At 33.3% G+C, this 15,216-nt stretch overlaps 1 protein-coding gene across 1 annotated transcript in view; it reads right to left on the bottom strand.

Moving 5' to 3' along the window:
* Window positions 1–14,408, bottom strand: part of LOC132749332 (alpha-2-macroglobulin-like) — a 40,432-nt gene extending 26,024 nt beyond the window's left edge. The window contains exons 1-13 of the mRNA XM_060739062.1: window positions 14,226–14,408; window positions 11,113–11,321; window positions 10,337–10,599; window positions 10,136–10,208; window positions 9,265–9,378; window positions 8,349–8,433; window positions 6,418–6,523; window positions 5,153–5,267; window positions 4,799–4,914; window positions 4,191–4,364; window positions 2,356–2,580; window positions 1,540–1,666; window positions 315–431 (exon numbers count right to left, since the gene is read on the bottom strand). Of these exons, the coding sequence (XP_060595045.1) occupies window positions 315–431; window positions 1,540–1,666; window positions 2,356–2,580; window positions 4,191–4,364; window positions 4,799–4,914; window positions 5,153–5,267; window positions 6,418–6,523; window positions 8,349–8,433; window positions 9,265–9,378; window positions 10,136–10,208; window positions 10,337–10,599; window positions 11,113–11,321; window positions 14,226–14,266 (1,765 nt within the window). The 5' untranslated portion in view covers window positions 14,267–14,408. The remainder of the gene's footprint in view (window positions 1–314; window positions 432–1,539; window positions 1,667–2,355; window positions 2,581–4,190; window positions 4,365–4,798; window positions 4,915–5,152; window positions 5,268–6,417; window positions 6,524–8,348; window positions 8,434–9,264; window positions 9,379–10,135; window positions 10,209–10,336; window positions 10,600–11,112; window positions 11,322–14,225) is intronic.
* Window positions 14,409–15,216: the final 808 nt, after the last annotated feature.

The raw sequence follows: 15,216 nt of genomic DNA, 5'->3' as shown, positions 1-15,216 counted from the left end.
ATTGTTGAGTACAATTCTGAATTCCAATGGACGAGTATCAGGGTTGTCAGAACTATATTTGCCCAGCCTGATATACGCTTTTGCAGCCGTGGACGAGCTTTTTGTTTTCAACCATGCTAAACCTTTATTTCAGACCATCATTTGTTTACATTTAACAAAAAAGATTCGATAATGATTTTTTTGACATTTATAAAAGAAAACGAGTATCTGATTATATATGATTACATGTGTTTTAGCAATCAATAACAGATCATTGCAGTTACCTAAACTATTTACCCCTCTCTCTGGTTGGGACTTAAAAAGATAATATATACCTCTTCTTTCCCTATCTTCTCTGGTATTTGATCCAATTTCCGGTTCAATACTTTCTTTCACTATTGGTTTGTTCGTACAATCCTCTTGTAACCGTCGTGTCGCCGGTTGCCCCGTAGCTAAAAACAAATAGAACAATCGAGCAGCAAGTCAAAGTGTTTACAGTACCAAAAAAATATAAACCTACCTGTCTTCTTTTGTATTTTAGTGAAGTGTAAACAATATGATATACGTAAAATAAATAACAAGAAATAGAAATACAAACAAGAGCTTCCGCCACTTGTCTCGGTACTTCAAAATATGACAAAATATGACAAAAGCAAAAAAAAGGGGGATATAATTCTGATAAACAGCTTTGATATTAAACAAGTATTGACTGATGTAAATGAAGAAATATGTGATATCGAAACTGTCGTCCGCATAACTCCGAAAATGCATAGAAATAGACATTATTTCACAGCTCTGAAATCATATGAACTTCTTTTTTTTTGATCGGCTTGACTAATTATATATCTCGTAAATACAGATATATTAATCGAAATGAAACTATTAAGATCGATGTATTATAATTTAATGACTTCTATTTTTCTACATCGTATGAATATTTTATGTATAAAAGCCCTTTAACAATTATTATAGATATCATGATTCTTAACGAAAACAAGAAGTGCAAAAGATCTAACTAACAATGCTGAACAACATTTTATACATTTCAGTCAATTCTTAAATGTTTGTTCCTTTGACATAAATAGTTTTAGAGAAAATGTACCGAAACGTTAAGGTACATGCTTGAAATTATGATGTTCACAGAATGTCTGAAAGCAGTGATTTTTGTTATCAAACTCTCAATAAAATTACAACTGTTTGATAATAAAACCCTATTTTAAAAAGGAAATTCAATAAATTAATGCCGTTAAATTTAATGTTTTAATTGACTGATATTCATGAATGTGGGAAACATGCACTTGGTCTTATATCATAGTCATATTAAAAAAATGGAAGGATATTAATTGAAATTATAACATCATCAGGAATCTAATCGTCTTCATAATCACCATTATCATAAACGTCACCATCGTTAGCAGTATTTAAATTTTTCAGATGGACATCTGCATTATTAGCAGCAACAACATGTTGACAATCATCTCGTGATGACAATGATGACCATCGTTGTGCTCGTCATAATGATTTAGTTGATTATGGAAAAAATGAATACAATGTTCTTACTAGGTTTTCTCTCTTGCTTCTGTATGACCAAATTCTGATCAAAACCGAGAATGTCCGTGTTGTAAATATTGTCGGCGGCTTTTATATCTTTAACTTCTGCATATATGATCCTGTCACCAGCCTTTACCTGAATACAAGAATACATTCATCCAACAGTTTATTTCAAGATTTGATTTTGGTTTTCAGCAACGTTTAGTTTCATGAGAAATTAACATAAAAATAACACAACAACATGATACTTTTAGTGTCAGAATATTAAAGCGACCAATCAAGAATTGAAGAGAATAGATTTCGGAATTCTCCCGGGTTGTTTCTCAAACAACTTGTAAAACTATAAACCGAACAAAAATATCGTTAAAGTCAACTAAAATTGCGAAAAGTTACTGTTTGTTTGATTGCATTTTACGTCACGCCGACATAGTATAGGTCATATAGCGACGTCCAAATTTTACTGGTGGAGGAAGACCTCCGTATGTTAGCTTAATAGATTCCTCACATGAAGTAGTCCGAAGTCTATGTCGGATGGGAACCCACAGCGGTGAAGGGCAAGTGATTTGAAAAGTTACGATAACAGATAACAGTAAATTCCCTTTCTCTTTCATCTTCAAAAAGGACAGGATCAATTACTGCATACAGAAACGGATATACTTACTTTTTCGCCATTATGAGCATAACATGAATGCAGTCAGGTTGACTGAAAATCCGAAATAATCATTAACATTCAAAAACTCATTCGTAGTTATACAGTCAATAAATTATTTCACTCTTTCAGCTACTGCAAGGACTAACTTATAATCAATCAATTATTTTACTTACAATTGTTGTAAATATATAGTCGACACCGGTTTCAGCCGTGTAGTAAACATCAAGATTTAGCTCGGAGTCACAATCAGCGATGGTATCGACCTTCTGTACGTATACATAACTTTTTGACGGAGAGAACACTTTTGTCAGCATAATAATTGCTTGTCCTCTGTATGTAGAATGATGTAACCCGTCAGATTTATATCGCCAATCAGTTTCATTTTCTATCAAGTTAGCCTGTAGGGAAACAAAGAACAAAGTCTCAGGAATACGTTGGATAGCTTAGGAACAGAAAAAGTATTTCAAGTATTTGTTAACTAACTCTTGTAAAGACGGTCGTTTGTTTACACCGGCGACCAGAAACAAACAGGAACGATACGATCATTTCTCATGAAAAGTAAACAATCATGTAACAGTTAATCTTAAAATCTTAATACATTTTGTAATAACAGTTCTGAATCTTCAAAATAGTACCTAATGTAAATAGTCGAATCGAAAAAAAAATGTTCCTGTTACGCGATAACACGACGGGACGATGTGCCGAAGCGAGGAGATGATCGGCAGGAGAAATTATTAATAGATGTCCGAACTTTTTTTTTTTTTTTTTTTATTGGCGACTCAACCATGGTCCGTTCATTTAACTTAATTCATTAATAATAACATTATGTCCGTTTTTATCTTTGGCCTAACTCCTTATCTCTTGACAAACTTCACAATCAACTGATCCTGATACATTTACTGTACCAATTTTTTATGAGCGTTTTGCCGTCATGGATATGAACGTCCGGTATATTCGTATGACTTTTCTTTAAAAGTACTTTCTGCAGTTTTGCTACTGCAATTAAAAGGAAGAAAACATAATGTCTTAGAAGTTCCATAGCACCTGATTTCCGTTAAATATCTAATTAATGTTATTTATAGTTTGTTAAACGTTGACTTGGTTAGACCAAGCATTTTTATTTTATTTGTGGACTCCTTGTCAGCTGAAACCAGTGATGACGACGGCAACGATAACAAATTGGAAATTAATTATTAAGAAAGACAAAATCACAGGCAGATATTACGCTTATGAGCTTAAGTACTGACAAAACGAGACGATACGGCAAAGAGAATAGACGATGTACCAAGCGATGTCACACCCTATTGGCATACTTTCAAATAGAGCACAAAGAGATGGTGCACTTCTCGTTGTTGTTGTATTAAGGTCCCCGAGAATCTCAGCTGTGTAAGGAGTAGCTGTTGGATATCCTCATTTATGTGATACAACGAAAAATGTGTTATTCATTGCAATACAAACACATGGAGACAAAATTGTAATTTATCGTTCAGTTCTCTGTGTGTCTACCTTAAAGTATATCTGTCATCTGTCCGTCTGTTCTAATTTGTCTGTCTTTAATTAAAAAGATTTTGGTTGTTAATTCGAAGATTTTCTTAGCTTTTATGAGAATATATGTCTATTTAGCCTTAATTCTATGTCCGTCTGTTGTAAGGCATGATTTTTTCCTATTTAAATTACTTTAAAGTTACAGAAATCATAATTCTTAACGCCCAGATGGCTCCTACATTTTTGCAATGAATGATTCTTATTAAACTTATAAGGCTACTTACCACTTTTGTCCCCTTAATTTTGCTTATGTTTTCTATGGTAAATAACAAGATCCGGTGTCACTTTTATATTATAATAATTTTGATAACGAGAGCTCTCTACGACGGTGTGAATGCTTTTTAAAAAATAGTGCACCAGTATTCAAAGTGTGTAATTGACTGAAAAGAGGATGACTTTCCATACAATTATGGAAGACAAGATTTTCTACACATCATATGCTCATTTTTTTAATATACTTTACCTGCACAAAGAGTACTACTATATTGCTGCTTATTCCAGTTATAGTGAAATGAATAATACCGGTGTCGTCTGTTGTAAAGTTTTTATACCACCTTCCATTAACTTCAGATTCGTAAGCTTCCACTAGGATATCTTCACCTGCTGCCGGACTCCCGTCAGGATTCGTCACCACAACCTATCATCAAAATTATTGTTGGTTTAAGACATTTTTTAAAAACTTCCAGCAAGAAAAATATTCAATCTAAAATGATGACTACTTACCTCACCTAAATTATATTAAATGGGTAAAAGCGAGTAAAAAACAACCCACACCTCTTCGGGATACATCGCTTTTCATATCATTTCATATCATTAAAATGCAAATCAGTTGGATAGGATTAACAATTTTGTTCAAACTTGAAGTGATTACGGAACAGTTTTTAAAAGAGATTTATGATAGATATTGATAAATGGTAAAAAGTAAAGAGGATATTACAGTTAAAGCTACCTGTATTTGTCCTAGAAAATGTAAGCGGGCCAAGACTGCATTGACCTTTGGAAAAAAACTAAACAAAACAAGGAAGAAAGATGTATCAAAAGGAAGATATTAAAAAGCCAACGGTTACTCACACGACCGTTGTAAGGGAAGCCTGGTTTGAAATAATAGTTTGAGTCATCCTCTATTTTGAGAGTAACAGGTATATTTGACATACCAGGGCTTTCTGAGTAGCTCGACAACTTAATACCTGGAATTGAAAAACATGAGCATACACAGATGTTGTTTTCTTCATAGATTAATAATATATATGTCATATGTTGCGGTTCGGACCGGAATATCCGTCCCGAAATGACCCGCCCATTGGGCTGTAACGAGGCTTGCCTACTATTGCATTTTGAACGTTTAATTATGTAAGATGAAAAGCAGACCAAAATAAATTAATAAATAAATATATAAATAAATAAATCACCAAAGTTAAAGCCTACCAGTTTGCTCTTCGGTGATATTGACTGTTATCGTCAACAACCCCCATAACTCATATTCCTTGTATCCAAGTTTTATACTTTTAGCAGGAATAAAAAACTCGTAACAACCATTAATCTGAAAGAAAATGTTGGAGTCAGCGCTGTTTTGTTTTTTAGTAAGTTAAATTACAAATTACTAGTATGACAGGCGTCAACAATATTATTATTACTATAATAATTATTGCTACTATTATTATCAAAAACACATTTTTAAAGTACTTTTCAGCATTACTGGTGGAGGAAGGTCAAATGGACATTATATAAGGCACAAACGGGCACCTGAGAAAAGACATCGGCGTGCTATGAGCCAGCTAGATAACTTTCTCACATTAGAGAATTTACATTCACCTCTTGGTCACGGACGCCAGCAATGATTTGCTTTCAAATGAAAATCATTTTTGTAATAGCTTCAAATGATGGAAAACGGGCCCTTGTTAACAAGTGAAATATATAAGTTTGTACAACTAATTATGATCTATACCAGCACTAATTTGTTTTCAAATGATTTTACTTTGCAATAAATCATATAATCCGCGCCATGACAAAACCAACATAATGTGTTTGTGACCAGCATGGATCGAGACCAGCCTGCGCATCCGTGCAGTCTGATCAGGATCCACGCTTACAAACCATATAACAAGTAGAGAAACTGATAGCGAACAGTATGGATCCTGATCAGACTACGCGGATGCGCAGGCTGGTCTGGATCCATGCTGGTCGCAAACGCATTATGTTGGTCTTGTCATGGCGCTCATATAATGTTTGCTAGCACTGATAGTTTTTCCCAAAATTTATTAAGTATTTTACTATAAACAGATGATAGTTGTCAGCAGTCTGATATGATTTCAAGTGATTTAGTGTACTTAGGTAGGTACAACAAATAAGTCAATTGATAATGCAGGACATTTTCGCTCTAAATAAAGGGTCGTAGACACAACACTAAAATCAATTATGTTAGGTATCTAGACACACAGAAACAACATAGTGGGAGTTTGGTCCAGTCCAATTACTTGTCTTAATATCACTTGTTTGGTATGATATGAGGTCAAATGTGACTGACTTGCGTTATCTCATGAAATGGACAATATTTACCTCTGGAATAATAAGTATAATCGTTTTGATCGTTTTAAATATAAAGCATGTCTATTTGTTATTGATTATTAAAACGTTGTTCTTTTTAAATAAAAAAATAAAATTGAACTACAAAAATAAAAAAAATAGCTAACCTTTCTAATAAGATAGGCGCACGACCCTATAACATTTCTCTTGTATGAACTTTTGTAACACACTTCAATTATCAAATCACCTTTTACTGGTTTCCCATATGTATATCTATAATAATTATAATAGAGGAAGTGGATGAATTCTTAGCTGATGATCGAAAAGATCACCCGACTTATTCCAAGTCTCAGTATGATATTTAGAATAAACGTTAAGTTCTAGGGTATAACCGTTTCAATTATCTTTTTATGTCTTTTAGGTTTCTTCATTCGTTCCCTCACCAAACAAAATAATCAAATAGTAATCGGTTACATTACTTTATTTTCATCGAAATGTTTGTTCACCAGTTTAGTTTAACAGTCATTAATGTTGATAACTTTTGAGTCCCTGATAAGTTAACCATATGCTAATAAACAAAATTTTTGCTGCAATTATTAAAAAGTTTCTGCTTGTCTGGGCATTGTAAGAAGCTATAAAGAACAGTGAATTTGGCACGAAGATAAATTTACCTTGAGTATGACATTCGATTTTTCAATGTCGAGCTGGAAATCAATTACCGCGATATTGCTAAATGAATGCTTAACAAAAATAGTGTGCCAGCATAGCATTCAGAATTACTTTTATACTTCATTGAACGACAAACTGATCTTTCCTGAATGACGAGCTAAGATCTAAAACTGCTTCGTTATTCCAGCTATATTGAGCTGAAATATGACACTTGTCCGACATTCAGCTTAAATTTATGATTAGCTGAAACGTGACACTGGTGCGACATTCATCTTAAATTACTGATTAGCTGAAATGTGACGTTGGTGCAACATTTAGCTTAAATTTATGATTAGCTGAATGTGACACTGATCCGACATTTAGCTTTAATAAATGATTGGCTGAAGTGTGACACTGGTGCGACATTCATCTTAAATTAATGATTAGCTGAAATGTGACGTTGGTGCAACATTCAGCTCAAATTTATGATTAGCTGAATGTGACACTGATCCGACATTCAGCTTTAATAAATGATTAGCTGAAATGTGACACTGGCACGACATTCCGCTTAGATTAATGATTAGCTGAAGTGTGACATTGGTCCGACATTCAGCTTAAATTTATGATTAGGTAAAATGTGACACTGGCGCGACACTCAGCTTTAATTTATGATTAGGTGAAATGTGACCCTGGTTCCACATTCAGCTTAAATTAATGATTCGATGAAATGTGAACCTGGCACGTCAGTCAGCTTCCTTGAATGAGAAGGTAGCATATGAATCTGGCAAGATATTTAGCTGAATATATTAAGATGGTGTAATATACTGTACACCAAAAATGTCATCTGAAAAATGAAGCTTGTAATCCATTCCGCTTAAGCTTTAATGTAAAACTGGCCGTCATTTTCTTTGTAACAAATGTTGTGCTTTATGTCGAGCCAGCTTCATATCTTAGCACGGTATTCAATGACGATAGATGGTTTGCTAGCAGAACATTTCAATTCATCATTCATTATTCAATATGATATTAAAACATTCCTTGTTGACGTTGAAAAATCAATTGTGACGCTGGGTCTACCTTAAATTATGGCGGTTTGTGCGCGTCTTACCTTGCCGACAGAACGTGAACACCCCAAGCCGAAGCTGTAAAGCAGACGCCATTATCTTACGATGTTTTTGTTATAACCATTTATGATTTTTTTTTGAAAATCAATGATCTTATTCAATCAAAGAAAATAAAAAAATGTAAAAATGGCGCAGCTTCCGTTTGAAATAGTTAATAAAAAAATAATACACAACTTCTACATTTCATACAATTTATCCAGAGATAGGATATGTAATTAAGCGGCAAATCCAAGATAAATGACCTACGGATTAAAGTATATTTATTGTAAGTTGTGTCTGTCATAGAAAGCTAGTGTTCCTTAAGTTTGCTAAATGAAATGACTTACTTTGCACAAACAGTTCCTCTGATATCCTTTGTCATTGGTAGTAAGTATTTTGGTGGCGTTATTGTAATTTCAAATTTCGGTAAAACTGCAATGACAGGAAAGAAACTGATGACGGTTGAAGACATTTCAACTTCATGAGTTCTTCACTTCATCTTCATGTAATTACTATTTAATCTTCAGGAATTCAAGATTTCAACATATTGAATTCACGATTTCACGATTTCAACTTGAACATGACTTAAATTTCTACTAGGGTGAGTGATCCCGTGACAGTTCTTCACGGAAACACCGAGTAACAGCAAATGACCCCGCCCATCAGTCAAATGTGTGCCGATTAAAATAGTACATATTTTTCTAATGGAGCTATTGTGCTTTTCACGATGTGCTTGTACACATTTGTAACACACACTTACCACATATTTTCTTCAATACATTGCCACATTACGAGAAAGTAAAAGCTACAATAGAGGGTAATTGGCATGTAAAGGACCAAATGTTACAGTAAACCAATGTAACGTTATGTAATCACCCACCCAGACTACACAAGCTCACGAAATTGAAACCATGATACCAAGTTAAATTCATGGATTTGAAATGATAAGTTTGCGTAGTTGAAATCGTGAAGTCATGAAGTTGAAATCGTGAATTCATGACTTTTAAATCGTCGTGTAGAATTAATGAAGTTGAAATAACTATAAAGAAGTTAGAAGTAATAAAGTTTACCACAACGAACCCTATGTTATAACACAAGCCTGTTTTTGTTGATATTCGGTTCTTTTCGTGGCAAATACGATATGTATCACATGACGGTAATGTTCGGTGCACCGAGTACACGAGTTCACATCGTAACTGCATGATTCAACTACTATTGTTCTTACTAACTGACTAAGTGCTAAAGATTATTGTCCGTTCTTACCGTACTCGTCAACTTTAAACGATTGTCTTATTTCCTTTGATCCGTATAGAACTTTTATCATCCATGATCCAAGTACAGGGTCAGAACTCAGAGGCATTTCAAGACTAACCAACCCTGTATATTAAATATATAACATGTATAATCGAATAGGATAGAATCGCTTCAGATATAGAAACGTATAAATTAACCATGTCACAATGTCGATAACAGAATACACGATATTCATAAGAACGTTTAGATTGACGATTAACATAAAAATGTATAAATTGGCAATTGTAAAATGACAATTTGCATTGAAACTTATACATTAACCATGATAGATTTAATATAATGTTTTACATGTTCACATTAAAACTGACAGAATGAGGATGTACATATATAAATGTATAGCTTAAACATGGTATATAGAATGCCATCATTCATTTTAAATTGATTCCTATATAATGCTTTAGTGTCGAACACTAGAATACATGTTTGCAATTAATTGAATAAACAAACTAGTGCCATTGAAACCCCCCTGCAAAGGTGATATATATAAAAGAACCTTTACATGTATGATTCGTTCCATAATGCAATACATCTTTAATCTTCTAGTAGCAATGACCTTTGCTCAAGGTAGCACATGACCTTTGCTGAAGGTAGCACATGACATTTGTTCAAGGTATAAAATGACCTTTGCTCAAGAGATTCTTGTTTTAGAAAATGCTGGCTATGAATTATGTGTTTTCGTTCCTTGATTAATGTATTTTTCACACATCCGAACTCTACTTATATCAAGGAAGAAAAAGGCAACTAACAACAACAACAACAGCAACTACAACTACAACGAACAACAACAACAAACACCAACAAGAACAACAACTACACCTACCTGTAGGAGAAGGTATATCATCCCATTGCATAACTTTTAACCCGTTGGGTGTCTCTATCGTTATCTGCTGATACTAAAATCACGAAAAAATATCTTATACATTTCACATACATTATTCTGTACAAATGTAGCTTACATTCCATCAATGTTAATTTAACAATAAGGGCTTTACCAACACTTAATGTGATAAATATAACTTACACCATCGATTCTGGACATTAATTTGTAATCCATCGTCATCACACGAAATTTGACCGTCTGCCCTGGCTTGTAGATAGGTTTGTCCGTCTGTACAAGAGTTATCAGGTCTGGTCGTTTAACTGTTACCATCTTTTCCGCACCAAATATCAATTTGTTGACCTCCGTTGATCCATCTTCAGTGTACGTCAGACTCGCGTTGACGACAACAGAAAAGTTCCCCTCAACAACAAAAGGTGTCTCTACTTCATGACATTTTTTAAAAGCTGTAGTCAAAAATATACATTGAAGCTTCATTTATTCGGGACTTATGACAATCATGTATACATACAATTATTTAATATGTCAATTGTTCTGCAAAGGAGTTTATCCCGGTAATGATTTACCAAAGATATAATTTAGTGATTATAAAATAGAGCTTGATAAAATATGATTAAATGCTTTTTTAATATCATTTTAATATTTTCGAGACGGTTGAATACCTTTATATTATCATTTGTTTCTTTTCTTATTTCATAAACAATCTGTTACATTTTAACTAAATCTAGTGACCTATCACATAACACTTGAACCGTTTTTCAACATTTCCGTTCACTAAATTGATACCTTTAATAAATTCAAATTCATTATGACAATTTAAATTAGACTTTGCAAAACTAGGAATAAAACATGGAAAGTTTCTCATATCATACTATCAAAAAGGCTCTTGCTGTAATACTGAAAAAAACTGCACATCAAGTTTGTACAAATATAAAAAAGATTAAAAAAGACATAATTACTCCTATCCATGTTGACAGCACCAAACTTAAAATCATAATTGTCAGGCATATAACCTGTAGTATCATCACTCGGCAAATACGTTAGATTGACATTCACAGTATAATCTTGCTGTAGTTCAAAGCTATCGAGGTCAAGGTCATGGAGGATTAAACAGAAACTGGTTTTGGATGCTGCTTCCAAGACCCGGGGGAATGTGAATATGTACTCCCTGAAACAACAAAAAGAAGTTACAGTGGTTCAAAGAACGATTCTGTTAGATATAGAATTCTTATCATAAAAGTAACTAAGTCAGTTGGTAAGTAAAAGTAAGTAAAGTTAGAAGGTAAAATAAGCAGACTAGTAGGTAGGTAGGTAGGTAGGTATGTACGTACGTAGTTACGTAGCAATATTGACTATAATAATCTGTGTAGTAATTATTTTATTATATCTGAAACTATTTCATTGGTAGGTAGATATGTTGGTAGGCATGTAAGTAGCAATATTGACTACAATTATGTAATCTGTGCTGTTATTAATGTTTGAATCTGTTACATTTTATCAACATTACACAATATTATAGGATGTTTCCATCTCGACAAGAGTCTCATTTCGGGTAAATACTCATAGAAAATAATGTCCTGTGGTGAAACTACGTGGAAGGATTATTGGTCATCGTACCTCCGAATGAAAAGCTCAAACTTATCCCCATTACTACCCATCTAAGAAAATTACGTTCGACCAAACCTTTCAAAACCATCATACTTTTGAAAATACTTGCGTTAAATTCGAGGAGGCATTTCGCGTCTAGTAGCAAAACTCCCTAGAAAAAAGAAATTCCAACAACAGAAATATCTAATTTATTGAAATCGATAGATCTGTCAATATCTGTATCAAAATCATTAATGTACGAGAGGGACGGACCGACCGTGAATAAAAATTTCCCTCGGAGTCATTATTCATCTTACATGCCGTTATCATGATCTGGCTCTATTTAGCCATGCATTTATTAAAATGGCGCCATTTGTTTATTGGCAACAATATATGCATGCCTCTTTTCTTGCTTTTTGGCAAAAAAGCTATTTGCTTTCGTAAATTCTCGTATTTGATAGGAAATAATCGTTAAAAGTATAGAAACAAGGATAATCAGATCTGGTCTAGAAAGCGTCCTAACATAAAATAATCCCAATGTGGTAAGGGGGCAAATGTTTCAAAGACAGCGACCTCAACCACTTGCCCACGACTCGAAATTAAATTATTGATATATATCTACGTCAGCGATTGTGTTGCTAAGAAAAATCAAGAATATTTAAAAAAAAGTTATTGCGTTTTCACATGGTAAGCTACACCATATAACTCCGTAAATAGTGTAAACAATTTGTTCATGGTAAAACTAGGTTCACACCGGCTAAAATACTTATCCTTCCATTAGAGTTCAGCGTTTAACATTTTTTTATTGACAAAATCCCCGGATGTACTACTTCAAGACTAAAGTGATATTTTTGCTAATGATCCTCAGCAGTGTTTTTAAACATTCATCAATTAAGAAGAAGGAAAAAAAAACAAAAAAAAAACAACAACATAAAATGAGGTCGCCATAATTCTGATACGAGTTATAGTAAGTTGATGAAATCTTATTGCGACTTACAAAATAATAACCATCTTAACTACCTATTATACTAAAGAGCAAATTGACATGATACAGAACAAAGAAATGAAAAAAACAAATCCAAAAAAAAAAAAAAAAAAAAAAAAAAGTATAAAGAATTTCGTACTTGTCTAAGTAAATCATAAAAAATGACAATGCCAAAACAAACTAAATATCAATATATGGCATTTAATGTTGTTTTGTTTTATTTGAAAATGACCCAAAAGCATAAGAAAATAGCAGGGTGAATATTTTTTTTTCATTAATTATTTTCAATTATGATTTCTTTATCATGCTAAGTAAAAGAAATTCTGTCTTCTATTTAATAATTGACAAATTTGCAAAAAAGGCCATCCTAGGGAGAAACAAAACATGGCTTTTACAGACAAGTAGTCTTTATTTGTTATTTGGACATCTCTCTATTCTATTCAGATCTATAAATGAAGGGTTATAAAAAGTGGTCATTATTTACAGTGTTATTTTTATTCAGAGGCGGTCTTCATCACACAGGTTTGACTGTACAAGTACCCTTTTTCTGAACCAATGGCAAAGCAAAGGCATAATGAAAAGAGGAAACAAACAAAAGAAGAAAAAAACGAAAAACAAAAAGCAACAAATAGGGGCCTCCGTGGCCGAGTGGTTAAAGTCGCTGACTTGAGATCACAGGTCCCTCACCACTGTGGGTTCGATCCTCACTCGGGTCGATATCTTTCATGTGAGGAAGCCATCCAGCTGGCTTACGGAAGGTCGGTGGTTCTACCCAGGTGCCCGCTCGTGCCTGAAATAATGCCCGGAGGGGCACCTGGGGTCTTCCTCCACCAATAAAGCTGGAAAAAAAATCGACGAAAAATCTCGGCGGGACGCTCTAGGATGACCCGACTTGAGTGTACGGTCGCCCATATGGGCTTTCCGGCGGCGACCTTAAATAAACGCATTAAAAAAAAAAAAAAAAAAAAAAAGGCAAAGCAAAGGCATAATGAAAAGAGGAAACAAACAAAAGAAGAAAAAAACGAAAAACAAAAAGCAACAACAACAAAAAAAGAAAAAAAGACAACAACAGAAAATGTCACTTTTTTCAAAGGATTATTTAAATTTACAAACAGACAAGATATTTGAAAGTCACTTTGATTTCATTAATTACAAAAACATACACTGAAAAAGATCGCAAACAGTTTTCCTTGAATTATAAAGATAAAGACGATTATATTCAAGTCACATCTATAGGTTTTTATAGCCTGAATTGATTATATGTATGCAGTGAATAAATAAAATATTTCACTGAATTCGAATAATATGTAAATGAATGTAAAAATGTCTTATGCTGTGAAACCGAAGATCTGATGTACATGTTAACAGAGCTTTAGATTTTTTTATATGATTCATAGGGAATAGAGTATTTGCTTTTTTTTACATAACGAAAATAAAAAGTTGGCAATAAATTGCTAAGAAAACTTGTCAAACAATATAAGAAAGATTCCTTTTACTTACCCCGAAACAAACGTAAAGGTTAAAAATATAAGGGCTAGCATTTCCACTGCACGCCCGATTGTTATTGGCACTATTTATTAAGTTTTAATAGTAACACAAGTATGTAAGAAAAGCAACAATACACTCGTCTGCAAATAAAGTACTTATGGTGCGCCTGCATAATTGCATTGCAACCTATTTAACTTTGACATGTTTAATAATTCGTCGCTTTTATGATGTGTGAAAAAACGTCTGCATAACCTTGAACTACAAATCATTGTCAACAAAACGACAATTTCAAGAATATATTTACCAATTGATGAAATTGGTCAAGTATGTATTGTTTTTAACCTGTCAATTGCATAATGATTAAACATGCAGTCAATACATAAAAAGATAAAAATAGAAAGCAAAGTAAAATTGTGAAAAGTAGAAATAACAAAACCACGAAGCCAAGGTGTTGAAAATTTGAAACACGATTTTTCACCAGCGTGGTTTCGTTATTTCGATTTTATTACCATCGTATTTTCGTATTTTCGTTTTTTCGAGTTCTGTGTTTGTCGTGATGACCCTAACGGGATACAATATTTGACTCTAGCAATATAAATCAGATGACTAATGTAGTATAAATATTTTGTATAAACAAGCATGACAAAATATAAAGTTTTGATACAATAGTATTTAAATTTCATGTTGTCTTGCAAAACATTTTGTCCGTCTGTTTATCATATTTCTGTCTTTCCGTCCGTGTACCGTTCGGCTGTCTGTCTCTTTGCCTTTTTGGCTGTCTAACTGTCCGTCCGTCGATCTCTCACTCTTTTTTACAAAAACAATATAACAATGTTTTGATTGTTTATTCTAGAGTATTTTAGCCTTGTGAGAAAATATGACTACATTGTAATTGTTGTTGCTGTTTGTCTGTCCATCTGTAATCAGTCTTGATTAAGTGGATTTAAGTAGTTTTATGACCTTTCTTTAGAAAACGTGTCAGTGTTAAATCGCATACTCATAC

This window comes from Ruditapes philippinarum, unplaced genomic scaffold, assembly GCF_026571515.1.
Source record: "Ruditapes philippinarum isolate M1 unplaced genomic scaffold, ASM2657151v2 ctg113_1_1_1_1, whole genome shotgun sequence".
NCBI classification, from domain to species: domain Eukaryota; kingdom Metazoa; phylum Mollusca; class Bivalvia; order Venerida; family Veneridae; genus Ruditapes; species Ruditapes philippinarum.
Note: the sequence above shows the minus strand (reverse complement) of the source record. Positions and strands in the feature narration are given on the sequence as shown.